This window comes from Sinohyriopsis cumingii, chromosome 16, assembly GCF_028554795.1.
Source record: "Sinohyriopsis cumingii isolate HCF-2022 chromosome 16, ASM2855479v2, whole genome shotgun sequence".
Lineage (NCBI taxonomy): Eukaryota > Metazoa > Mollusca > Bivalvia > Unionida > Unionidae > Sinohyriopsis > Sinohyriopsis cumingii.
In genome coordinates, this window is record NC_142976.1 from 79,067,391 (window position 1) to 79,094,609 (window position 27,219).

A 27,219-nucleotide genomic window follows, 5' to 3' on the forward strand; every position below is an offset into this window, starting at 1 on the left:
GTCTTTTCAAGAATTTCATTGTTGCCCTAAACCATAAATTTAAAGACCCAATTAAATATTAGCAAAATATCATGTTTTCTTACTGTCAGTGTTTCTTTCCTGGAGATCTGCAATTTGGTAGCAAAATATTTTATATTGCATGCACCCATTTTATTTAAACTCCTTCAGAATAAAAGAATTGTAAACTGTTTGACATAATTTCTTTGCATGTGTATTTATATGGCATCTGTAATTTCCATTCACATCATCAAATAAATTTGTTGTGAGATAAGTAAGAATTGAGAGAAACCAATCTATCTAGTAAAATCTGTTTTTCAATAATGCTTATGATTGAAGCTAACCATTTATCTTCAAAGAGCCACACTAGGAAATTAGCTCTTTGAGGCATTGATGCTTTAAGCAGAGAAACGTGTTTGATTTCACACCATTGTGAAACAAATTCACCATTTTCCTTCATATACCTTCAGAAAGGAGGGCCTTTAGGCTCTAGTCATTCTTTCCACATTTGTTAAGAGGGCTCTTGGTTCTTGCAGAGAACTTGTTTAATATGATCCAAGCATGAAGGTTCAACAGCTGTGGATTGGTATGCATTCAAGTTGTTCCAATATATGGAAAAAGTGTCATTGGAACTGGCGAGTTTTTCATTCCACCTTGTTACAAATAAATCCATCAGTGGTTTGAACTCCATGCTAAAGAAATATTGAGTGGGGATGATATCAGATTTCCATGATGAGAGGAATCTAAGGCTAAGGAGGAAAGTAACATTCCAAATAAATGTCACCTGGAGTTTTTGAAGACTGTTGTACAGGTAGATGGATGTCACAGATGTAAAGATGGTCCTGAAGTGATTGCTAGCCAAGTCATCAATATGATAATTGCAGTGTGGCAGTTTATAGTGATGTCTAGCAATGGGGCATCATGCTACTGACATGTAACATCATGTACCACCCAGTCACCCTAACACTAACCTCTTAATGGTGAGCGCCAAGTGAGGCAGCTGCAAGTGCCATTTTTATAAGCCTTCGGTAAGACTTGGCTGAGGTTTGAACCTGTGAATGGTGCAGATAATAAAATGAGTTGCATAAAATAACACAAATGTCCATCAGCTAAATAATCTCAAAATTTTTAAATTAACAAGACCAGCTTTCTCAAAGTCATGGATAATTAGGACCCATCTCTCACACATTTTTTCATGAGTTGCGATTGTCCATTCAGCATGAATTGACTTCATAGATGAGGCTTTAAGGTCCTCTAATACAGTACAAGGATCTTCACCAGATGTCTTCCTTTTCCCCTAATGGTCTCCATTGCCTGATTAGCATATCAGACATGGAAATGTGGTTTTAATTCTTCTTTGTTATCTTTATTTATTGAAAAGTCAAGTGGTTGAAGTACATGAGGCAGGTTCAAACAAAGGAGTAATCCCTTTGTGCTTCAATTTTCTGAGCATCTTTACACTCTCATGGGCTCTAAACAAACAAAATGTTGACACTTGGTAAGTGCATTGAGTACAGGGCAGCTGGTCACATGTTTGGTTCACCTGTGGAATGATGACAGCAATCAGCATCCAAACTGATGGGGATCTAATTTAAATTTTACCACTCTTAAGCCAGTGTGGTGATGCCATGGTCATCAGAAAGAATTGATGTTGCAAATTTATGGACAGTGTTTCAAGTAAGCAATCAATAGGCATGTACTTTATTAAGCATTGTCAGCTCAGTGTTGTTGGATGCATTGTCTCCCTTTGGTGTTGAGTGTAAGTAATTGATTTTGACAATTGTTTCATCAGTGGTCAGTTAGGTAGTGGTATTGTTTTTTTTACCACTGAAATGACTTCCCTTTATTGTCTGCATAATTATGAGTTTTCTATTCTTAATTTTGGGTATTTGTTGAGCTTAATCCATGAAATTAGATACCTACAAATATGCCAACTTTGATAGGCAAACCCACAAATTTAAGTACCAAAGAAAAGGTCTTTTATTCTGACAAAACCATGAGAAATGAAACCCATAGAAATAAATGATACCACAGTATGTGAATTAGGCAATATATGGACTACATTGGCCTGTCAAATCATGTGACCCTTCATCACTTAGAAGCATTTGTTATCATCATTACCATGTAACAGAAATTCCATAATGGTATAGACTGGTTCACCCCTTGTTGTTACACCCAGTAGCTGTACAATATTGGGGTGGTTAAACCTCTTCATTACCTCAGCTTCACTCAGGAAATCCACCTTGAATGAATAAAAAGAACCCGAATTATTATTTACTTTACAATTCAATTAGTGATTGGTTTGTCTGTCTGTTCATCAGATGATTCAGAGAGAAAATCTGCTGAACCTTATGGTTACTGCATATGCCTGTAAACCTGTCACTATCTGGTCAGTGATATTTATAATCATATTTGATGCTCAAAATTCTCCAATTCATCTTCTTCACTTGTGACATGAGGCTATCAAATGTGCATCTTAATATTACAGAGTAATTAATGATGAATTTACACTGAAGGCATGTTGGGGGTGGGGCATGATGAATAGACAGGACAATGATAAATTTACACTGAAGGCAAGATCCATGTTGGACATGAACAGACAACACAGGGTTTTGTGGAATTTGAATTATAAGGTAATGAAAGAAGTTCTACAGATGGGTTACATTTCAGGTCAGTCATCTAAAAAATTACATGCATTTAAAGATTTTGTTAATTATTTTGCATGAACATGGCTGGTATTTTTCTTTAGTCATCTGCATAATACTGGTTTCATTCTGAATGTCATCATGTGATCAACTAAGCAAAAATTGGACTGATATGCAAATTCATTGGCACCTGATACCTAAACTGGGAGAAATGAGAAATAAAATAAACACCAACAAATGTTTAATGAGTCCACTTTTACACATCTTCCCATTAATAGACAGTAACTCTTTCAGTTGTTAAAATGATTTAAAGGTTATATGTTAAATAAGTTTTCCATACAAGCTTCTCCATTCCTGGTCTTTTATTTAGTGTGTGACATTATGGATACATCAAGTCTATATGATAGATTGGCAGTGTTGGCACATGTTTATATTAAGTAAAGTCATACATTTCTGATGAAAAAATGCATGAAATCCATGTAATATTTACCAAATACAGAAGTATTTATGTCTTAAAATTAATAATATGCCTACAAAATGCAGGAATCATTAGTAAATTAAATTATCTTACAAGTGCAAACAAGATAGTTTTTAAAACTACATCAAAATTAGGTAATTAGGACCCAATACAGGAATGCCAATACTCTAGATTACAAAAATTGTGATAAAACATGTAATTGTATTTGCCTTGCATGCATTCCTCTTCCTTTTAAACAATAAGCAGATACAGAGAGGCTGCATATACCAAAGTTCTTGTTGTCTAATCAAGTTGTCAAAGAACTTATGATTGTCAGACATACATATATTTTTTTAAAAAAAGATTTCAAACAGGAAAACATCTAAGTCTTCATGGCACTAAATGGTGTTAACAATAAAAGACATTCGAAATTGCTGACAAATTTCTCAGTGAAATACATATGAAACACTTTGGAAACTGCCTGAAATTTTGCTTATTTGTTGAGTATTTTCTGAATAATTGCTTGAAAATTTCTGAACTGTTGCTGAATAATTGCAAAATAATTTCTAAATATTTATCAAGCAACATAAACATTTGCAAATAATTAATAAATATCTGCTGACATTATCTGAATTTTTTAGAAGACTGATAAGAGTTGCTGAATAATTTTTCACAAACATTTGTGTAACTTTTCCCAAATGTTTGCTGATCAATTTCTGAATTGTTGCTAAATAATTTCAGAATATTTGCTGAATATTAGACAATATGTCTTAAAATAAAAAGATACATTTTTCTGAAAGGTTGTAATAATCAGCTATGGGTACGTAGCATAAATTCATAAAAAAACCTCAGCAAAATCTAATCTTTTTTGTAACCTATTTGCACGGAGTGGTGGTGGTGTCAAGTTTCACAGCAATTTTTTACAGTAACCAGGTAAAAGAAGTTTGAGAGTTGAAGCAATAACAAGTACTGGATAATATGATGCAAGACAAAAATGCCTGTCAGACAAAAGGTCACTGTTTAAACTCTTCTGGCCAAAAAGCAACAGAACTTAAACCATATTAAAACATTTTTTCTTTACCTTTTCCTGTACAGTAGATCCTACTTTTAATGTTTTGACAGCAACAGCTGACCAACCCTCATCATCAATATCATTAATAATAGCCTCCCCTCCATACACCGTTCCAAATGCACCCTCTCCTAACTTCCTGTTCAGAACCACATTCTCTCGTGGGACTTCCCATTCATCCAGGGAAAAACATTGGGAGTAGTCTGAGCTGAGAAGACCAAGTTCCTTCATCCTCTGATGGGTGGCACGCACTTTTGCATCATATCTACCAAAAGATTGGAATTAAATGACTAAAGATGGATAAAGTGGAATTTTAAAAATCACTTAAGGACAATATGTTTAGTTGGAGGTTTTAATTGCTTTCCAAGGTTAAAGAATTGGGATTATGTTAATGCTAAGACTGAATGGGTTATTCAAGTGATGCCAATCATTCTAGAGACTGATTTCTTCTCAGCTATCAAAATTTGTCTGCATCTAATTACAAATTGAATTGAATCTTTGACAAGAGTCTGAGAAATGTTTGAAAATGATGAAGGCATGTAATTCAGATAAGCACCAGCTAGGTCACTTAGCAACATGTGCACATACCTAAAATTTCTGGCTCATATTTATCTTTTCTGCTGTCTGACCTTAAATATTAATTAATACTTATTAATGGACAAGTTATGACTTGTAATAAATATAGTGGAACTGGTTAATAACAAACATGGATTTTGACAACGTTTTGAATGTAGTGAAGTACTACTTAGGTATGTGATTTTGTAATCCTTAAATTTTTTCCTGTTTTTCATCTATTTAAATAAGTTTCCCCAAAACAACTTCCACTTGTATGATGGAGTTTGTTCCACTGAACTCAACAAAGGTTCTTGTCAAGAGATAATGTAAAATCTGACAAGGTAGTGAAAACTAACATACAGGAAACTTTTGACCTTAGTTCGACTTTGCCAATTATCTTTACATGCACTGACCAAAGGATCAAACTTGGGATGCAATGGTGTAAAGCAAGTGACTAGAATTACCTGTATTTGATTATGATGAGAATGACCAGTAGCACCAAGATGAAACCGCCAAATCCCATAACATTGGCAATCACTATAGCCATTTCACACTTCACATTGAAAAGGGCACGGAAGTCTTCAATCATACAATTTTCTGTTTCTGTAAAAAGCAAACATCAATATGTACCTGTAAGCAATTACATACAGAACATACAGCCATCTTGAAGAATTATTAAACAACAGTACAAATTAAGTGAAACTTCATACAACACTTATCATGCAAATTAAAGATTCGATTTCAAACATTTCTTTGTGGAAAATGAGGACTCTATGAAAATGAAAGCAACTCATTCTTTACTGTACTGTCACAGTGCTGCTATTCATATTTTAAATCCTCAAATCACTGCCAAAATTAGTCAAAAACTACATGCCAAAATTAGCTATCAGTTGTCATAACTTCTTGCAATTCTTTTGACAAACTTTGCATGAGTATGTCAAATCCAATTAGATGTGGAACTGGCAAGTTCACTGTAATGAGGTATGTGCAAGACATGAAAAAACTAGTGTACCTAAAGAAATAATCTAAAAATGTGGCTTGATTAAATCATGTAAAAATGCAAGTATAGGTGATATTCCATCAAAGTTCTTCAACTGTTCATTATATGAGACTATCTATTATTTTATTAAGGTAAGGCTTGGAGATTCCAATCAGTGTGTATGCATGCACACATAAGACATGATACAAGTGTCCATGTACATATTTCCTAAAAGCTACAAATTTACCAAAAAGATTCTAATTTTAAGACCCTTTTCAAATTTGGATTGCCAGTATCAAAAAAAGTTTACTTAAAGGTTTAAATTTTGGCATACCAACTTAAAAGGGATCAGCTTTAAATTTGGAGATCAGCAAGTACCAATGACACTAAAAATGATAACTAAATGACCACATTCAGGTTGTAATAGCCCCTGTCCCTGCCGCATATTTGGGCAATCTGTTAACATTGTTCACCATTCCACTGAGCGATGATAACAGACAGTAGAGACTAAATCAGCCTGCTGATGAAGTCCTTAGTATGAGGATGAAAGCTTCAATTTAGCTTTCTCTGTATTGTTTATGTATGTGGTTGAAAAGCTATTTTTTTTGGTCAAATATGAATAATATTACTACACAGTTAAGATTTCACCAAATTATACATGGCCACATGCACATGTATAACCTTGTTCTTAAAATAGCATTAAGAATGAGTAAATGACCAGGAATATTTTGTGGTTTTTGTTTATATGTATCTGACAAAAAACACTTGTTGCCAAATTTCTTACCAGTTGAAATAATTGTTAACACAATAGACCTGATTTAATACTAATATATCTGATACCTGTCCTGCATTCCAATGAGGGATTACCGCATCATATACTTAATTATAAGGCAGACTAGCTTTAAGGCTGCATACTCTATGACTCCCATGGACAGCATTATAATGAGGGATTACTGTGTCATGTACTTCATTATATCATTCCAAATGAGGTATAAAATGAAATCACTTTCACATTCATATTTAAAAACTTTTATATCCAAGATAAAATAAAATGAACATGATATTGCTGTGCAGTTCCTTTCTTGTAAATTTAAAAATGAGATGTGGTCTTTTACATTGACCAAGTTTTTGTCCATTGCTAGCACTAAAGCTGAGTAGGATCCATGATAGTTCCTAAAAGTTAAAATGATTTTTCATTCAAACGTAATGCTACTCATAACAGTTTTCTGATCCAAAGGCTTATAATATAGTTCAAGAATTGTGTTACCAACATTATTAGTAAACCAGTCTAATGCATTGTATATGGTACATCTGATTCCTGTCAATTTCAACCTTTTCTTAGCAAAGTCAAATTTTTACATGAAAATCTTCCATATGTCAAGAAAAGAATTAACAGGAAAAAGCCTACAAAATGGTTTTCTTAAGTTCCAACAGAAAGGTACCAGATTTGGAGTGATGCTCAAATTAGAATAATGACAGCATATTGGTAGAAGAAATTACCTGGGTTGCCATCTGAAGGTTTGACACCACCGTGTGTTAGCCATCGAATATAAGCATTGTAAATATCTAATTCTCCTTCTGTCTCCCCACTCTTGGGGGTGTAGCGGCCCACAATTCGAGTTTCATTCAGGAAAAACTGCTGGATAATGATTGTGCCAGGTCGATCTCCACCTTCAAAACGAATTCTACCAGAGACACCCTGAAAATCTGTTCTATTAACTTCCTTGATGAAGTAACTGAAAAATATACAGTAATTTTTCAAGACTTTCAAACTTGATAAGAAACCCAAAATAAATCTGTTATTTGCTGTAGGTTCTGAATATTCTTAGTTTACATGTTTTTCTAAGAGTTACAAACATTTTAAGCTAATTAAGTTTGTCTGTATTTTATCTCTGCAACTTTAATGTTGGCATGATATTGTATTCAAGATGGAGGAAGCTAGAGCACAAGAAAAACACAAACAAACCCACTTTGGATGGACAATCATGTACCCATGATACACATAAAAGAACCTTGGATCAAACTAAGACTATAGCAGTGCAAATCCAGCAAATTAGCTCTGTACTAAAAATATGTATTTAAAAATCCTTTCTATAAAACAAAACACAAGAATCCTTTTACATAAGTTTTTTAGGTTCTCTTTTCATAATGAATGCCACTACTAATAATATTTAAGAGGTATACTCCCATTTTGATCACCAAATCATATATTCTGGCCATATGACTTCAAATGAGCAAACCAGAAATGATATATTGTAATGATATCACTCTCTAAGTATAAGGCCTTCCATTGTTATGCCACTCTTGTCATGGTCTTGCATTCCACTTCATTATGCAGTAAGAAACATATAACATACCTCATTATAAGGCAATATACTCTATGACTCATATCAACAGTATTATGAGGGAGTTTTGTATCATGTATTTCATTATAAGGCAGTCACACTATAAGGTGGTATGATATATGGTTCCCATGGACAGCATTATAAATATGTGTGTGTGTGTGTGTGTGTGTGTGTGATTTGGATTTTTAACATAGCTTTAACAATTTTTCAGTCATATCACTACAATGTATGCAGTATGACAGTTTATAGTGATGTCTAGCACTGAGGCATCATGCCGCAGACATGTAGCATGATGTCCCACCCAGTCACATTATCCTGACACCAGGCCAACCAGTCCTAACATTAACCTCTTAATGCTGAGCGCCAAGCAAGGCAGCTGTTAGTACCATTTTTTTTCTGTCTTTGGTATGACTCGGCCAGGGATAAAACCCATGACCTCCCGCATCTGAGGCGGACACTCTAACCACTAGGACACCAGAGAGGTCCATTATAATGATGGAGTATTTTATCATGTACTTCATTGTAAGGCAGTCACACTATAAGTGAGTTGGTCAAATGGACAGTTATAATGAGGGATAACTTTAATTCTGACTGCGATGAGTAACAATATCATGTTATTGTAATTACACTCTAAGGCAGCCTAACCAGTGAGTTAAGTGGTCAGTGTTATAATGAGGGATCACTGTAATTCTGACTGCTATGTGTAACTAGATCACATTACTCTAAGGACAAAAAAAAAATCAAAATATTAAACATCACTAGAACAATTTATCATTTGTTAGTTTCCAGAACTTCATGAAAAATTGACAATGACTAAAACAATAATCTTCATTTTTTAATTAATCCTTTCACCATGAAGTTGTGGTGTTTACGTCACTTGTAACCAGTGACCACTATGATTTGAATACAAGACCACTATGTTGTACAAATATTTGCACATGTGCTGTACAATTCATTTATAGGGCTTTTCTCTAAATTGCTTTGAAATGTTTTTGAGTTTTTAATTGTTTAGTGTAGCTTCAAATCCTAAAAAATAATTGGTTGTTCCAGTGTCAGTTTATTAAGTATTTATGCCTATTGACAATTACCATAAAGTGATCTTAGTATTTGCAGGAGCTATTTGATAACAATGTAAAGTTTTTGCTGTTTTTCAAGTCTTGTTGCCATAATATATGGTGTAATGACCAAAATGGGTTCATGAACCATGAGGTATAATTCAGAAATTGAAAAACATTATCCACAAAGAAACAAATTCATGCAATAAAAGATAGATTTCATATTGTGTATGTAAAAATCTGCTTCAGCTGTAAAAAGATGGTTCAAACAGTCATGGGGCCCCGAGTGGCTGATTGGTCTAAAGCACTCTCCGTTATGGATCAATGCCATCTCACCTCTGTCTGTGTAGGTTCAAGTCTTGGATTCGGCCAAAGTGGGTATGTGAGAAAGCTTACCAGTAGCTTCTCAAGGGTCAGTGGTTCTTCCTCCACCATTAATACTGGCTGCCATGTGTAGCCTATCATGTGCTGAAAAATGGCATTAAACCCTACAACAACAACTACAAAATCAAACAGTCCTTGATATTACCTCTTTGGCATGGACATTAGCATAGTAATGAATTCATTAATAAATCCATTACACAGATGCTACTTATATGAAATTCATTTTTATCTTTGAATTAGGATCTCTCCAACTTGTCTGAAATGTTCCCCATGAAAATGAACAGTTACCCATAGTAAAACCATGTTTTGCAGTGAAATAAAAAAAAATTATTTCTGGAGAACATATTATCAGTAGCATATGTGATATATTTTGCTCATGTGAGAAAGTTGTATGAGTTACGCCTAGCCTGCATAAGTGCATTTTCTATCACCGTACATGATGTCACATTAGAATGATGTCATGCAACATTTTTTGTTGTTTTAGTACTGAAAAGATAAACACCAAATTTTGCCTTATAAAGAATCATTTTTGTTTACAATAATTTAATATAAATCAAACTTTGTTTACTTTATATAATGACATAAAATTGTATAAAATAACCTGTATTTCTAAAGCTACAGCCAGGCCAATAATACACCATTTTGCCCCACATGACTGTACACTGTATTGCTTTGTGAGAAAAGAGATAGAATTGATTCTTCATTCGCATTAGTGCAGGCTAGGGCAATTCCACTTTTAGGATCAGAATTTCCAGGTAGGAACTTGGCAAAGCTTGTTCATTGTCCAAAAACTTAGACCATAAGGTGGGACTTTTCTATCACATACTGATGAATATGAAAATTCTAGTATTTTCAGTTGTCTAAGCATTCTGTACAGATAAGTGTAAGAATGTGAATGTCACACATGCTCTGTGTTTTCTTTGGAGTGGAGATTCTTTACAGTAATAATGCAAATGTAATACATATTCTCTGTTTTCTTTGGAGTGGAGATTCTTTACAGTAATAATGCAAATGTAATACGTATTCTCTGTTTTCTTTGGAGTGGAGGTTTTCTAGTGTAATAATGTTAATGTCATGCTTTCTCTGTGTTTTTCTTTGGAGTGGATGTTCTCATGTGTAAAAATGTAAATGTCATACACACTCCATGTTTTCTTTGAAGTGGAGATTCTCTACAGTAAGAATGCAAATGTTGTATATATTCTGTGTTTTCTTTGGAGTGGAGATTCTCTAGTGTAATAATACAAATGTCATACTGTACATACTCTGTATTTTCTTTGGAGTGGAGGTTCTCCAGTGCCCCTGGACGACTCTTCAGCAGGCGATCAAGGGCAAGAGCATAAACCCACACTGCATCATAAACATAGGAGGCAAATGGTGTTCCATCCAGATCCTGTAAAAATTAATAGCCACCAATTCATCTCAGTTACTTTATTTATGTTATACCATCTACAAAGCAAAGGAATATCATGATGAGTTCATCCATTCCTATGCAGAATTAAAAATACAAACATATGTAGGTAAAGTAGAAAGAAATAAAATTGTATAGTCCCTATGAATGTAGAATGAGCAAACAATTGTAGAAGTTCGATCATGTCCTTGGGGGGAGGTGATATGGTGTTTGGGGTACTTCTACATAAATTTCCAAAACCTCCTGAATGGTATCATTCTCACTTGCCAAAGAATTTGCATGTGTGACCACTGAGCCAGGCATCAACATACATGAGACTTGGGCCCTATCTGATGCCTTATTGTCTTTCCCTGCCCCCAGAAACATTAGCCCTGGGTCCCAGTATAAAAAAACATTGAGATCTCCACCCTCTAACTATTTAAAAACTCATCTGGGGCATTAAAAGACAAAATTAGACATGCAACTGATATTGACCTAGGATCTATCCCTAACCTTCCTGACTGGAACCTAAAAACCAAAATCTCTTTGGATCCAAAAATTGTTTAGTTTTAAGAATTTTACAATTTACTTAGTTTTTGCAGATGTGTAATTGAAAAATCTTTTACTAAGCACTTATGTGACAAAAGTGAGGTTGGGTGAGGGTGGGGTGGTAGGTGAGAATGTAACTATGAAAGCATGTGTCTGTACAAAAGAGTGCACAAAATGTTATTCATGTTTTAAATACATGTATTTAATGAAGAATTGTTGAATGATAAATGCTCTTTGCAAAAATCACCTCCTGTCACGTGAATAAATATTGCTGTCACATGAATAAGAATAGCTGTCACATGAATAAATACAGCTATCACATCAAAATACAGTCTTCATCACAAGTAGCATGTGATAACAGAGATACTTTTTCAACCTTATTATAAGTCCATTAGAATTATAAATGATACTCCACAATAGAATTATGAATGTTACTTCGTGACATTTAAATACGCTGTATAATTTACACCATTCACAGCTCAAGAACCTGGCTTGAAGAAAGCATGGAGTGTTCTCTGTTTTTTTTTCATCATTCTTTAACTAATGTGGCTTATGTTAATGACTCCAATTCTTTTGCTGAAGCCAAACAATGCTCACCCAATGCAATCATGAGCTTTTTAAATCTCTGAATAGGATATAAAACTTCAGGGTATGTAAATGAGTGAATCTGACTTTTAGAATACTGCTTTAGCAGTCTCCATTAGCAAAGCATCAAAAGCAAGGCCACATGCCTAATTAATTAAACCCTGATATATATTTTTTTTAAAGATGCAAACAATGTTCTGTTGATCAGGTTAACAAAAGAATAATACCAAACAGCCTTAAAAGCTGGACCTTTTTTTTATTGTGCAAAGACTTTTGATTATCTAAATGTTGGCCCTAATCTGTGCTGGCACAGGTATCAAGTATTATTTTAAACTCACATCCCTTGGGACATTTTCTGGGTCTTGGTCTCAAAGATCAGCCCACATGAGTACTTGTTCACTGTAATTAATCTGTTTCAGCATATGTCAGACATTTTGCAGCTAAAATATGTTTCCAGTTTTCAACTGAGTTTCAGTTTTATGGGCATGAATTAAACATAAAATTTAAATTTGGGATTGAAATTTGTTTTGTAATTAGGAGCTGATGGGTTTTGGTTTACTGAGAAAAAAGATCATGATATTAATGAAGGAAAAATTCAGGACTACAAAGTTATAGTCTTGAAGGAATTCCAATATACTGAGTTTTTAGTTTTGAGGAGTTTCACTCTGTTTAATGATAAGCTTAGGGTGCGTATTTTGTAAATCATATAAAAATGCAGGGCAATGGCCTAAATGTGATTGAAAAAATATGGGTATGTCAGTTCTTACTGCTTTGCCAACTCCAAGTTTGTACTGCTGCTTGTACTGTCCCACTGTAATTCCACCAATAACCATTGTGTCATCAGAGTCTGAGAAGGTCTTGGATAGGATGAAATGTCCCTCTACGGCATATTCCATCTGCTCAGTTGAACAAGGGACATGCTCTTGTGGGCGAGGATCACCAAGGCTGGGGGGATTATTATAGTATTCCACATCCCACCAGTCATTTGGATACCAGGCTGGAAGGAACCACACATAACCCTCGTGTGCTGTCATTCTCTGCAATATTAAAAAGATCTGGTTCATGCTGATTTGTCTTATCAATGCATAAAAGATTAATAATGTTTATTTACAAAAATATACACCTAACTACCAGCAACATCAACCTGAACTTTTATCAGCTCCATCAGATCTGGGTCATTAATGTTTCTTAGAAATTATAAGAAGAGAGTAGACCCTGATGTAATGACAACAATTGATCTGTCTCTACTCTGTTTGCAGTTGACTGCACTGAGTACATATGGTAATGATTTGATAATAAAACAATTTTTAAAAAAAACCTGTAAAAGTCTGCTTAGTTTCTAAGGGCATATAAAACCAATACTTATCACTATTTATAGAGTCCACCCTAGTGGAAGTTTAAGATTATTTTTGGCATCCATGTCTGCGTGGCAATTCATCTACATCCTAGATTATGGTTAAAATGTCCATTTGTTTAATTAAACTCAAGGTCAAAGTTGTTTACTTTTTAGGTAATTAAAAATGGAGAGTCTTGGATGAGATTCCATGGTTTCAATGGTAATATATTAAATGAGTAAAGGTATGTTTTCTATTGAAGATGTAGAACACTTAGAAAGGAAATCCAGGTGACCTGGTGTCATGGATATCAAATTGCACACTATTCAGTGGTCATAATTCCACCAAGCAGTGATATTGGAAGATGATGATCAAACTCAGCTTGAGTTATAAAAATAAAGTTGTGCATATATAAACTTGTCATTAAATCCAATCATAATAATTAGGGGAATTACCGTGGAGAAACAAAAGTGGGTGGAGGCAACAACTAGAGGTCATGACTGTACTAACTGATATTGCAGACCAAACACTGAACATCAAACTAAGCCAAGATATCATCAATATAAAGTTACATAACAAGGGGGTTCTTGCATAAAAAGGAAAACTTTGGAAATGCTGAAAATCAGGGGGCATAACTCCACAAAATATGATGTTGCATGCTGATCATGTATCTAAGCAACACTGTGATAATCAAAGTCATTATTATCCAGCTGCATCATGGTTTGTATTGCACCAGAAAGTTCTTTTATCAAAGACTTTTCAAAAACTTTTCAAGGACTTCCCAAAATTGTTAAGGAGTACTTTTTAAGGAACATTCTCAAAATGTTTTTTTGCTTGCTGATGCATAAATATGTACAAAGGTTAATAAAAAATGCATGAACTAATTAGCATTCCAGCACAATGAGGAGATGCTAATTCATCTGGTGAACAAAACATGCTCTGTGTCAGCTGATCACCTAGTGCTGTATTCACAATGAATAATTCCAAGATTGGACATAATTCGACAAATTCAAGGATTTTTCAAGGACAAAATCAATGTTTTTGAAATTCAAGAGGATTTCAAGGCAACACCTAAAATTCAAAGACTTTTCAAGGTTGTATAAATCATGTGCATATCAAATTCAGGAGTCATTCTTGGTCTGACTATCAGGGGCTGTAATTCTGCTCAATGACGCTGATTGCAGACAATCAAACTATGACCAGATCTTATTAATAACATGCTGCATACTGAATCTGGTTGAAATCTTAAAAAAATTAATTGAGTTATCGTGCAGAGATGCAAGAGAAAGGGTCTTACAAACAGGGGCTATAACTCCACTAAACCATGATAAAAAAATTAAGTTGTGTACAAAATTTGTCTGACATCCAATGATAATTAAGGAAGCTACTCTGAAGAAATGAAAAATTGGGTGGGTCTGACCATCAAGGGCAATAACTCTGCTAAACAATATTGCAGAGGTCTGACAAGTAAACTCCCTTAAAGCCTCATCAATATCAATCTACATATCAAAATTTGGTTGAAATCCAATAGCAATCAAGGGAGTTAAGAAACAAAGTGGAAAAATCAAGGGCTATACTTTGCCAAATGATAACACAAAATGCCAACAAATGAACTTGGTCAAACCATTGTCAGTGTCAAGCAGCATACCAAAATTAGTTGAAATCCAATTATAATCAAGGGATTTATTGTGCAGAAAAGAAAGTACATTTAACATTCTGTGACTATAACTCTGCTAAATGATGATTCAGATGGCTGACAATAATCTATATCAAGCTGCATATGAAAATACAGAAACCCTCCAAAAATGAAGGGAATTATTACAGAAAAGTAAAAGTGAATTTAGTAAAGCAATCAGGGGATATAACTCTAAACTATGACACAAAATACTGGCAATATGGTCATAATCCAATAATAAGGGATCTATGGTGTGGAAAAGAGAGTGGAAGGATGTGACAATCAAGGGCTACATGAAGATGAATGCTGACAATCAAACTCAGCCAAGTTCTCTTCCATATGAAGTAGTATACCAAATTTCAATGAAATATAACAATAATAAATGATTTTATTTTGTTTACATGAATGAGGGTGGGACAAGCCAGGGACAAACAATCTTCTAAATGGTGATGCAGAACAATGTCAACCAAACTCATCCAAGGATATCGATATTAAATCACAGACCAAATTTGGTTGAAATCAAATAATAATTAAAGGTGGCATTGTACTCAGTATCAAAAATAGATGGATACACTCAGTGTGATTTAAAAAGATTGAAAGATGAAAAATTTATTAAACTTCAATTGATTTCAAAACATGAGTTTGTAGGGATTTTTCTTCAAAAATAATCAATATGCCATAACTTTTACAAGAAAAATGACGATGTCATCAAATATACAATGAATTTTATGATTACAGGCTTTCTTAGATAATAATATCAAATTGTAAGTTTATTAAACTATTCTAAGATTGAGTAATAAATGATCTTTTAAAATACTTGTCTATATGCTTCACACATCACAGCTCTGGCAGCAAACACAAAGAAATCGGCAATGATGACTCGCACATTCTGAGCCCTCAGATCAGCAAATATCTGAAAAAGAGACCAAATGCCTTAAAATTTGAGAATAATTGAAATTTTAAGAATATCAAGGATTTGGAAATTATCAGTGAACTTTTCTACTCTATTACATGAGATCCCTTCCTGTAGAGCCTCTTTCATTTAGCTAAGTACCAAGTAGTTTTTAATAGTCCTCTACTATGACACTAGAAGGGCATGGTAGACTCTGGACATTATTAACCAATGGATCTCAGTGACCTTAGGTATACAGTCTTCAATTAAACTATTGTGCTGAATCTATTATTTTCTGATTAGACTTACCATGCTCATGACCTTTGACCTTTAGATCATCTTTTAATCCCAAAATCAACAGGTATCTTCCTTGTGTTATGTGCAAGGCTTCCATAAACTTTGTCCAAGGTGCATGGTGTAGAACTAAAGTTATTATTCAAACATAATTTTTCTTCTTTCAGTCACAATGACCTTAACCTTTGACATTTTGACACTAAAATCAATAGGCTTCTTTCTTACCCAAAGCCTAAAACATCCACAAACTTTGGTGCAGATATATGGTTAGGAACTAAAAAATTTACACAAAAACAATTGATCAATTTTCAACTATAGTGACCTTTGACTCATACATCTCAAACTCAACAGGTTTGATCATGATTTGTTCAATAGGACTTATTTTGTTGGAAAAGTTTTCCTTCTTGAAATCCCTCTGACCATAACCTTTAAATCCGACTGTAGTCTTCCTTGTCTCACCAGCAAGCCATCTATAAAATTTAGCCAAGGCATGTGGTAGAGAACTTAAATAGTTTTGTGGTAGTATTTTTTGCTTCTTCTAATCCATGAAATCTTGACCTTGGACTTTTTGACCCCAAAATGAATAGATGTCACCCACAAAGATTGATTATGGTCAGGGAAGAAAATAAAAACTTGTACAAGTTTTCTTTCTTTGAGAAAGTCTCCTTAAGCTTGATATTTGACCCTTTGACCCCAAAATAAATAAGCTGTTGTTCTTATCTCAAATGCAGGCCATTTACATGGTTGGGTGATCTGCAAGCACAATATGTGACAGGTGTTTTTTTTTGTTTTTTTAACATAGCTTTAACAATTTTTCAGTCATATCACTACGATGTCTAGTGTGGCAGTTTATAGTGATGTCTAGCACTGGGGCATCATGCCGCAGGCATATAGCATGATGTCCAACCCAGTCACATTATCCTGACACCAGGCTGACCAGTCCTAACATTAACCTCTTAATGCTGAGTGCCAAGAGAGGCAACTGTTAGTACTATTTTTGTAAGTCTTTTGGTATGACTCAACCAGGGATCAAACCAACAACCTCCAGCATCCAAGGCAGATGCTCTAACCACTAGGCCACCAGAGTGGTTTATATGACAGGTAATCTGGGTGTAGATTTTTGAGTAATGAGGGCAGAGCCTGATCTGCAAGAACATTATGTGACAGGAAATCTGAGTATACACTGTTTAATGATGAGGACAGACCCTGATCTGCAAGCATATTATGTCAAAGGTAATCTGGGTGTACACTGTTGGCTGTGGCACAAATGGGTAAACATTGTAACTGAAAGAAGTATGAATTATACACATTTTAATTGAACGAAGTATGAATTATACACATTGTAACTGAATGAAGTATGAATTGTTGTTGTTGTTGTTGTTGTTGGGTTTAACGCCATTTTCAGCACACAATAGGCTATGTATGGTGGCCAGTATTAATGGTGGAGGAAGAACCCGGAAAAACCCCGGGAAGAACCACCGACCCACGAGAAGCTACTGGCAAGCTTTCTCACATACCCACATTGGCCGAATTCTAGACTCGAACCCACGCAGACAGGTGAGATGGCAGTGAGCCATAAAGGAGAGCAATGTAGACCACTTGGCCACTCGGGGCCCCAAGTATGAATTATACACATTGTAACTGAATGAAGTATGAATTATACACATTGTAACTGAATGAAGTATGAATTATACACATTGTAACTGAATGAAGTATGAATTATACACATTGTAACTGAATGAAGCATGAATTATACACATTGTAACTGAATGAAGTATGAATTATACACATTGTAACTGAATGAAGTATGAATTATACACATTGTAACTGAATGAAGTATGAATTATACACATTGTAACTTAAAGAATAATAATAGTCTTTAAAATGTATCAATGTATTATTTATCAAAAAGTATGCACTGAGCATAATTATGTGGCATTTACAGGTAGAGAAAAATGAGGTTAAAAATATGAAATCTGTGGAATTTATTTGCTGAAAAATTAATGTGGAAAACTAAATGACCAAAGCATTGAGAAGTTCTTTGTAAAATAATTTGTTGAAGGCTTGGCATAAATGTTACATAAAAATATCAATGTTTATATCAATGTTTACAATTTTAAATTAAACTTGTTGCCTGGTATGCATACCTGTGAAACATCCAATGTATCACTGCGACGTACTATATTTCTTTTGACCACTACAGATATTCCTTTCTGATGCAGATGGTCTTGAAGTAGCAGATGATATTCAGGGAATTCCTGTCCACCTTCAGCAATTGCTCCAATCTGTTTCCATTCCATGGCTTTAAAGAATTTCTCATACACATATCTTGAATGTAACAATAAGCCTCGTATTAATTCCATTTAATTTAATAATATAATAATAATTACTGTAATATAATCCAATAATTTAATTAGGCTCTCTACACCAGCAATAAAAATGAAAAATATCCAAACATAATCATCTGAAACTTGGTATTTCCAGATGATCCACTTGGGCTAAAATAAATGTAGACTGTGTTTAACTGTTATTAATACTTGTACACATGTCATCATAAATAACATATAACACATCTCATGAACCACAATTCAACCTCTCAGACAGAAGCCAAAAGGTTGTTTTTGATATATAAAATTAAATCAGAGCTGATTTCCATCATCAAAGGAGTTCCACAGGAAATAATTTAAGGCCTGTATTATTCATATTATTCATAAGTGACCTGCCCCTGCATGGACAACATTCAAAAACTGACCTATATGCCAATGATACTACCTTTCACAAGTATGATTTTCTACTGTTAAACATTGAACAAACAATTAGGTGAAAATTGAATATCTAGCTGAATACTGGTGCTCGCCAATTAACATATTTATCAATCTCCTAAAAACCATGGCAACATTGCCTGCAACAATGCAACGATTATCAGTGAACAGAAAATCAAATCTTTAGCTGAATGTTGAAGATAACCTAATTGAAAATGTTGACACAGAAAAACTTTTGGAGAGTTTGTGTTGGAAAGAATCCAGACAGGTATAAGCAAATGAAACATGTTTGCTTTATACTCAATTATCAGAAATTAGTTTACAATGTATTACTATTTCCATTTTTGGACTACTGCTGCACAATTTAGAGATAGCTTCCCATGGGTAAGTCATTTCTCACTGAGGTTCCCACACCCCAATTTCTTCCTCTGCCAGGTATACTGGCTGCCAGGTATAGCCTATCATGTGCTGAAATATGGCATTAAGCCCAAACCAACAACAATAACAACAACAATTTAAGGAAATACACCTGATAATAATAATACTGAATGATCAAAAAGTTCAAAAAGGGGAGCAAGAATTACTCTTGTTTACCACTGATACACCCAAATTATAATCTACGATATGAAATGATTGAAATCTGAATATAGATTAGCTGACAAGTTTACATTCTTGTCCAAAGTAAATTATTAACTTTGTCCAAAATATCTGCTTGGTATGTTTCATATTTTAGGTCAGAAGAACAATACCAAGGACCAAAACTGAGATCAATTACAAATGGTCATTACAGAATGTCATCTCCAAAAACAAAATATTTATAAACAAGAGTCCCTTGAAGGGACTGACACTCAGCTTGGTTACAAGCTGGTTACAAGAAGACCATTGCTTCCTTTTAATTACTGAGTGTTAAAATTATTTCTTATTTGCTTTAGCAACAACAATATTTTTAAATTACTTGCTGTGGTGGAAATACTGGATGTCAGTCTGGCACCATTTTCATTTAGGACAAAGTGGACATTAAATGACTTTTGGTGAAAACCCCATGTCATATTGATTACCCATTCAGGAGAAGAAGTGAAAACAAAATTTTTAAGACAGTCATTGTGGCAGTCATTTTGGATTTACAACTGGCACCATTTTCATTTAGGACCAACTGGATCATAATAAGTTGACTGTTGAAGACCCATGTTGATATAGCCAGCCATTTGGAGTGGAGTAGATAATTTCAATAAATGATTTTCCATTCAGGAGTAGCAATAACAAGATCTTCTAGATGCCTGCTGTGGCAGCCATACTGTATTTAAGATTGGCACTATTTTCATTTAAGAGCAACTGGACATCATAAGAAGTCTTCTGGTTAAAACCCCATGTCAATATGACTTGCTGTCCCAGTAGAGCTGTGAAAGCAAGATTTTTAAGATAGCTGCCATGGTAGTCATATTGGATTTCAGACTGACATCATTTTTATTGAGGTCCAGCAAAACTTCATAAGTCTTTTTGTGAAAACCCCATGCTGATAAGACCATTCATTGAAGAATAATAGTGATAACAAAAGTTTCAAGATGGTTGACATATTAGGCTTCAGATCAGCACCATCTCAGATCAGCACCATTTTGATTAAAGATCAACTAGACAAAATGAGAAATCTCTTAGCAAAAATTATATGTTAATAAGACTATCCATTCAGGTGGAGTAGTGATAACAAGAGTTTCAAGATGGTCACTGTGGTGGCCATATTGGATGACAGGTCAGCACCATTTTCATTATGGACCACTTTGATATTATAAGGAGTCTTTTATTAAAAACCCCATGCTGATATGACTGTCCATTCAGGAGGAGTAGTGATAACAAGATTTTCAAGATGGCTGCTATGGCAGCACTATTGGATGTCTGATTGCATCATTTTCATCATAAGAAGTCTTTAAGTGAAAGCCCTGTTTGATGTGACCAGTAGCAATAACAATACTAACATGGGCACTGTTATGACCATACTGAATGTCACATTGACACCATTTTCATTTAGGATCAACTAGACATCAAAATAAGTCTTTTAGTGAAAAACCCATGTTGATATGATCATCTATTCAGGAGGAGTAGTGAAAGCAAGATTTTCAAGGTGGCTACTGTGGTGGCCATATTGTTTATCCAAGCAACACCATTTTCATTTAGGGCCAACTAGACTGAGGGATGAATGTGTGTTTAAAGTTTCAAGGCAATCCTCCAAGTCATTTAGGATAAGTAGTGATAACAAACTTGTACTTCCTCCACATAACCAATAGATCAGAAACAAATCAAAATAAAATCACATGACCATTATCCAGAAGGCAGATGTTTGTGTAAATATTGAAAAACATGTACTCCTATTTACTCTGTTGATGCATACACTTTGTGCTTTTATACCTAATGTATCCTAACGACCTCATTCAACTTGACTTACAAATGAGTATTTACAAGTTTCCTTAAATTTTCATAAAAGTTTTGCAGTTTACTCAATTTATTCTGTAAAAAGCTATAATATTTCCAATAAGAAAAATAAAGATTTAAAAAAATGTCTATTCCAGTGGTCAATCTTATGACATCTCCTACAACTTGGTTTTGATTTGGCTTGGTGCTTTAAGGTAAAGCAGCACAAGTAGGTTATTTAGTGCCAAAGCAATTTGAGTAAAAAGTGCATTGCCCACAGTGGCTGACCAAGGCTGGTCTGGTGGTAAGATTTGAACCGCATCCTTCCAGTTATGAGTGTGACATGCCAACCAGTGAGCCACCATAGATCTCTCTTAAAATTTGGGTTGTATTTTTTTTTAAATTCTCAAAGAAGGACTTTCTTAATTAATTTTGGTTTATAATACAGGATAAGTAATGATATTTCCTTCTGCTATGATTAATTGAAAACACTGCACTTTCAAAAATATGTCTGGCAAAGATTTATTAAAATCTTTATTAGTTTATTCCCTAATAAGAAGTTAATGAATCAAATTTAAGGTTATTTAATTTTGTTTGCATCCTAGATATTTGCTCCCCACTTCATTGGTAATTGGCCTGCAGCTCAGTTGTGATGGTAATCTATAATGAAAGCCTATCGCTCACCTGTGATGGTTGACCTGAGGAATGGTGCGATAAAAGTATGGATATTTGGTGCGGTCTGATAAAGAAGAAGCCTCTGCCCCATAGCTGATGACCAACATGTTAAAGTGCCGTGAAAGAGCAGCAATGGGTTCTGCTTCATCCGAACATCCTGGACCTGAAATTGATATAAAGAATTACGAAAAATAGGACATCATCGTGGACATAAAATTGATATTAACGATAAACAAAAATAGGACATCATCGTGGACAAAAAATTGATATTAATGATAAACAAAAATAGGACATCATCATAACTGAGAACTAGGAATGTCTTCATGCTCCTAAATATAACCTAAAGGTGGACCGGATGGATGGACAAACAGAAGGATGGAAGGATGACATGGATAGCACATTTGTGGAGAGGCAAACAGTGATGGTGGTTGGAAGGACAGCACAAATTGCTTATACTGTATTTGTCCCTCCTGTCTTTTCCAGTTCCTCTTCATTACCTTTTCAAAGCTTCTATTCAAAGTTGTGTTTATGACATCTGAAAACCAAGGAATATTTGTAATATGAACTCTCTGGCAATAAGAACAGAATTTGTCACAGTTACTGCATCTACTGTATCAAATTTCCACTGACATTTTTTGCACACATCTCCAGGATGTACTCCCATCTGAATAGACACAATCTTTACAATACTGATAGGGATCATGTAAAATATGCTCTTTCTTCCTCTGTGATTCTTTTCTTTCCCAGACTAAATGTCTAGGCCTAAACATATTTGTGCTTTTTATATAGACAGTAGAATGACTAATAAAATAATATCTGGAACTGTGCCAGCAGATCTAAGTCTATGCTGTTTGTTAGGAGTAATCAGTTGAACAAACAATATAGACCCTGATCCACCAGCAAATTATGCATCTATGTATTTTGCAGCTGAACTCAATTTATGAGTGAGTACATAGGGTACTCAGCCTCATATGCTTTTTCATTATTTTTATTTTCTATTGGATTTATAGGCTTTCAAAAAACATGAATGATTACTATCTAATAACATACCAAAGTAGGCTCCATACATTGCACCATGTGCATGCAAATCTAGGTATATGCAGTTTTTTTGGAGTAATTATTGGAATAAACAGTACAGACCCTGATCAACCAGTGTATTGTGTGGTGGTAGATCAGGGTTGATGTTGCTTCCAGTTAGACTTGATGTATAAGTGAGTATATATTATAAAGCTATTCAACATAACTGATATTATGTTGCATTGAGGCTATATTATGAGTTTTTGCCAAACTGCATATTTAGATGAAACAACGATTCTAACAAAAATCTTAACTGTGAAGTACTATGTAGTGTCTCTTTTATAACCTGCAGCACACAACCTTATCAGACAGCTGTAGCATTGCTAATACTGTTTATTCCATGGCATCCAAAACCTGCAACATACAACCTTATCAGACAGCTGTAGCATTGCTAATACTGTTTATTCCATGGCATACAAAACCTGCAACACATAACCTTATCAGACAGCTGTAGCATCGCTAATACTGTTTATTCCATGGCATTCAAAACCTACAACACATCCTTTTCAGACAGCTGTAGCATTGGTAATACTGTTTATTCCATGGCATCCAAAACCAGCAACACACAACCTTATTAGACAGCTGTAGCATTGCTAATGCTATTTATTCCATGGCATTCAAAACTGCAACACACAGACTTATCAGACAGCTGTAGCATTGCTAATGCTATTTATCCCATGGCATTCAAAACTGCATTGAACACACAAACTTATCAGACAGCTGTAGCATTGCGAAAAACTGCTCTTACCATTACCACAAGATGAAAAGTTTTGGCCACAAAACACAAGTGAGTAACTGGTGAGACAAAAACTTAAATACCAATTATGATCAAAACTAAATATAGCTATATTACCCAAAATTCCAATAACAGGAACTGAGGTATTGGTGATGTGCTTGATGAAGGCTTTCATGGCTACATCAGGTAGACACTCACTGTTACTGATGATAAGTTCCAGGCTGTGTTCTGGTAACACATAGGGTGACTCATTTACAAGAGACAAAGCCAGTTCAGCTCCTGTAATTCAATATAATGATATGATATATCTGACACAGGAGTCTCTAAATATAATAACAATTGTGGACATTTGTAATGGTTACAATTGCTATGCAAGTATCAGTATTAAGGGGAAATGTACATTCAAGGAACAGAAATAAAAAAGATTTTGAATTAGATTATAATGAATCTAAAATCTCTCTGGGAATGTGCACATTTGTTAAGCATGTACTGGTATGTGAATGCAAAATTTGGTTTCAAACTTATGACAAGTCATAAAATAGAAGTAATGTCATTCATATATATATATATATATATATATATATATATATATAATTGAAAAGAACAAAATATCTTACTCAAAAACACTCTGATGATCTTTATTTGAAGATTTTAGTCTTTTCAACAAATATTTCTTTGTTTGCTGTCCTCCAAATGGCCCAACAGAATTGCTATTCTTGAGAAACTTTTTTCATTATAGTTCTTGGAAACATTTGGCACAATTGCTAGACAAAAATATAGATACTGTTTAAAATCTCGCAACCCCTCTTCCCTCTACAGCCTCTCTAGTTCTAAAACTTCTTTATTAATTTTATAAAGTTCTAAAATTACCTTGAACTAGTCCAGGCTCCATCCAATACAACCCTGAAATGGGGAACAATCCTCCAAGATACACCTTGGTTTTGTTGGATAAATTCTGTGGAAGCCATTTTTCCCAGGTGTCACTATTTTTATGAACCCAGTCACATGCTATATCAAAGGCTGATGGTAAAGTATGGAATTTTTGTAAAAGTCTGTCATATTCCACCTGAGTAAACTTCATATGAGTTATCATATGGTATCCTTCTGGAATGTTTGTCTTTATTTTAGACCAGACAATCTTGTGGAACTGACTCCCATCAAAATCACAGTTTGCTGATGGTAGATTGAAATTATTTTGGCACATTGGGAATTTTACACGGGTGAAATTACTGTCAGCAGTCAAGATATGTGGCTGCCAACTAAAAAACAGAACTGGAAGATTCTGATTTACACGTTGTAGTACAAATTCCTTCAGATTGTCTCCTATCCACACTATGTTGACAGGAAGTGAGAGATTTCTGACTTGGGATTTCAGCACATCAAGATCTACATCTATAAAAAGAAAAACCTTTAAAACATGAAACTGTAATCTAGAAATGTGCTAAAAAAAATGCAGATGTCTTTCCAATATGATGCAATTTAAAGGAAAATCTCATCACAAAATGGGGCACTAATTCCTAAAACTTTATTCACAATATAGTACAAACCAAACTTGACCAATGCCTTGAAGAGCAGAGAAGAAACTTCTTTGTTAGACAGTTCTTTACAGTGGTCAATGGAATTTTAATTGTCACATCCACTGAAAGCTGAATGCAAATTTTAATTCTGACTTTTCCTATCTTGTGATAGTAATGTAGCTGAAAAGGAAAATTATGCATAATAGTGTGATAATTAATCAAAATAATTAAATATTGATTGGACAAACAAAATGGTGTGGTTTTCACCCAGAAGACTTCTTATGGTTCCAGGCATTTTATTATAATTTTCCATAATCACATATAAATGATTAAAATGTAATTATTTAACTGTGCCACCTTTTTGGGAGAAAATCTTCAAGGAAAAGTAAAATATACAAATAACAGTTCTCATTTAACAGCCTTTCAATTGTTTAGTACAACCCAAGTGCCAGCAACATGGCAGATGACAAATGTGCTGTTATCCAGTTAACTTCATAGGATACAATCAACCATTACTAAGTATGGGACAACTGACACTGTCCTTTAAAATAAAATAAAACAGTCTGAGCTTTAAATTTCAAAGATTCCTTACACTAGTATTGAATGTGTGTATAGCAATTATATACCACTAGTAATGAATATGTGTATGGCAATTATAAAACACTATTTGTACAACAATTATATAACACTAGAAATGCATGTGTACAACAATTATATAACACTAGTTATGCATGGTGTATAGCAATTATGTAATACTAGTAATGCATGTGTGCATATCAATTACATAACACTTGAAATGCATGTGTACAGCAATTATATAACACTAGTAATACATGGGTATAGCAAGTATGTAAAACTAGTAATGCATATGTGTGTACAATAAAACACTAGTAATTTAAGTGTACAGCAATTATATAACACTTTTAATGCATGTGTGTATAGCATTTATATCAAAGAACAAACAAATCTGGATCAGCAACATTCCATGACCTTAAGCATTATATATAACTCTTATTCACTTTCTAACATTATTATAAAATATTACCAGGAAAACTGGTCAGGAGGGTGGAGCAGGCATACATATTAGTGGGACTGCACTTAGGACCATAGTAAATGCCATCTATACAGTCTGGACTGGTACAGTAGTGGGATCCATCCTTTTTTAATGTTAGGGTCTTGATTTTCTCCATCTGCTCCGCAAGAGAAAAGTTACGAATAACTGCCGGTAAAGACAGACCTCTCCAGTGGTCTGCAATGATCTTGTCCTGCCACAGCTTGTTCACAGTGTATGTTGGCATGTACCATCCAAGCCTGAAAGACAAAAATGATATTTACAACCTTGCATAAGCACAGTACATTAGATTCACAAAATACAATGGTAACATAAACTGCTACACAATATATTATTTTTCAAAGCAACAATTTATTAAACTTAATTAAAATTAAGAGCTAATAGCCTTTCAAGATAATACCATCAAGAAATATTTCTTCACACGTTTGTGTTTCTCACATAGTTGACTCTTATTACAATTGAAAATATTTATGTTCTGATAAAGATACACCGCTCCCTCGATAACTCGCGCCCGGATAACTCGCGATCCCGCTTATAACGCGGTGTTGGTCTTGGTTCCCGATTTTTTCCAGACAAAATGTATTTAAAATATCTTTAAAATATGCTGAACATGAAAAAAATCACGATAAGAATTGATAAATTAAACCTTGATACATTGCTCGTTTTATCATCGAAAATGGTGATTAATGCCCGTAAAAATATAATCCATATTTTGCAATTTGCAAGCTCTAGAGAAGAATTAATTTCAGAGATCTCCAAAACGCTTAATTACGCG

The 27,219-nt window shown here is 34.3% G+C and overlaps 1 protein-coding gene across 1 annotated transcript in view; it reads right to left on the reverse strand.

Moving 5' to 3' along the window:
- Nucleotides 1-27,219, reverse strand: part of LOC149780863 (uncharacterized) — a 111,272-nt gene that overhangs the window by 16,158 nt on the left and 67,895 nt on the right. The window contains exons 5-16 of the mRNA XM_089937962.1: nucleotides 26,418-26,683; nucleotides 24,726-25,247; nucleotides 23,973-24,134; nucleotides 22,052-22,205; nucleotides 18,350-18,530; nucleotides 15,834-15,929; nucleotides 12,775-13,044; nucleotides 10,749-10,876; nucleotides 7,203-7,438; nucleotides 5,188-5,326; nucleotides 4,181-4,433; nucleotides 2,119-2,239 (exon numbers count right to left, since the gene is read on the reverse strand). Coding sequence (XP_089794088.1) covers nucleotides 2,119-2,239; nucleotides 4,181-4,433; nucleotides 5,188-5,326; nucleotides 7,203-7,438; nucleotides 10,749-10,876; nucleotides 12,775-13,044; nucleotides 15,834-15,929; nucleotides 18,350-18,530; nucleotides 22,052-22,205; nucleotides 23,973-24,134; nucleotides 24,726-25,247; nucleotides 26,418-26,683 — 2,528 coding nt within the window. The remainder of the gene's footprint in view (nucleotides 1-2,118; nucleotides 2,240-4,180; nucleotides 4,434-5,187; nucleotides 5,327-7,202; nucleotides 7,439-10,748; nucleotides 10,877-12,774; nucleotides 13,045-15,833; nucleotides 15,930-18,349; nucleotides 18,531-22,051; nucleotides 22,206-23,972; nucleotides 24,135-24,725; nucleotides 25,248-26,417; nucleotides 26,684-27,219) is intronic.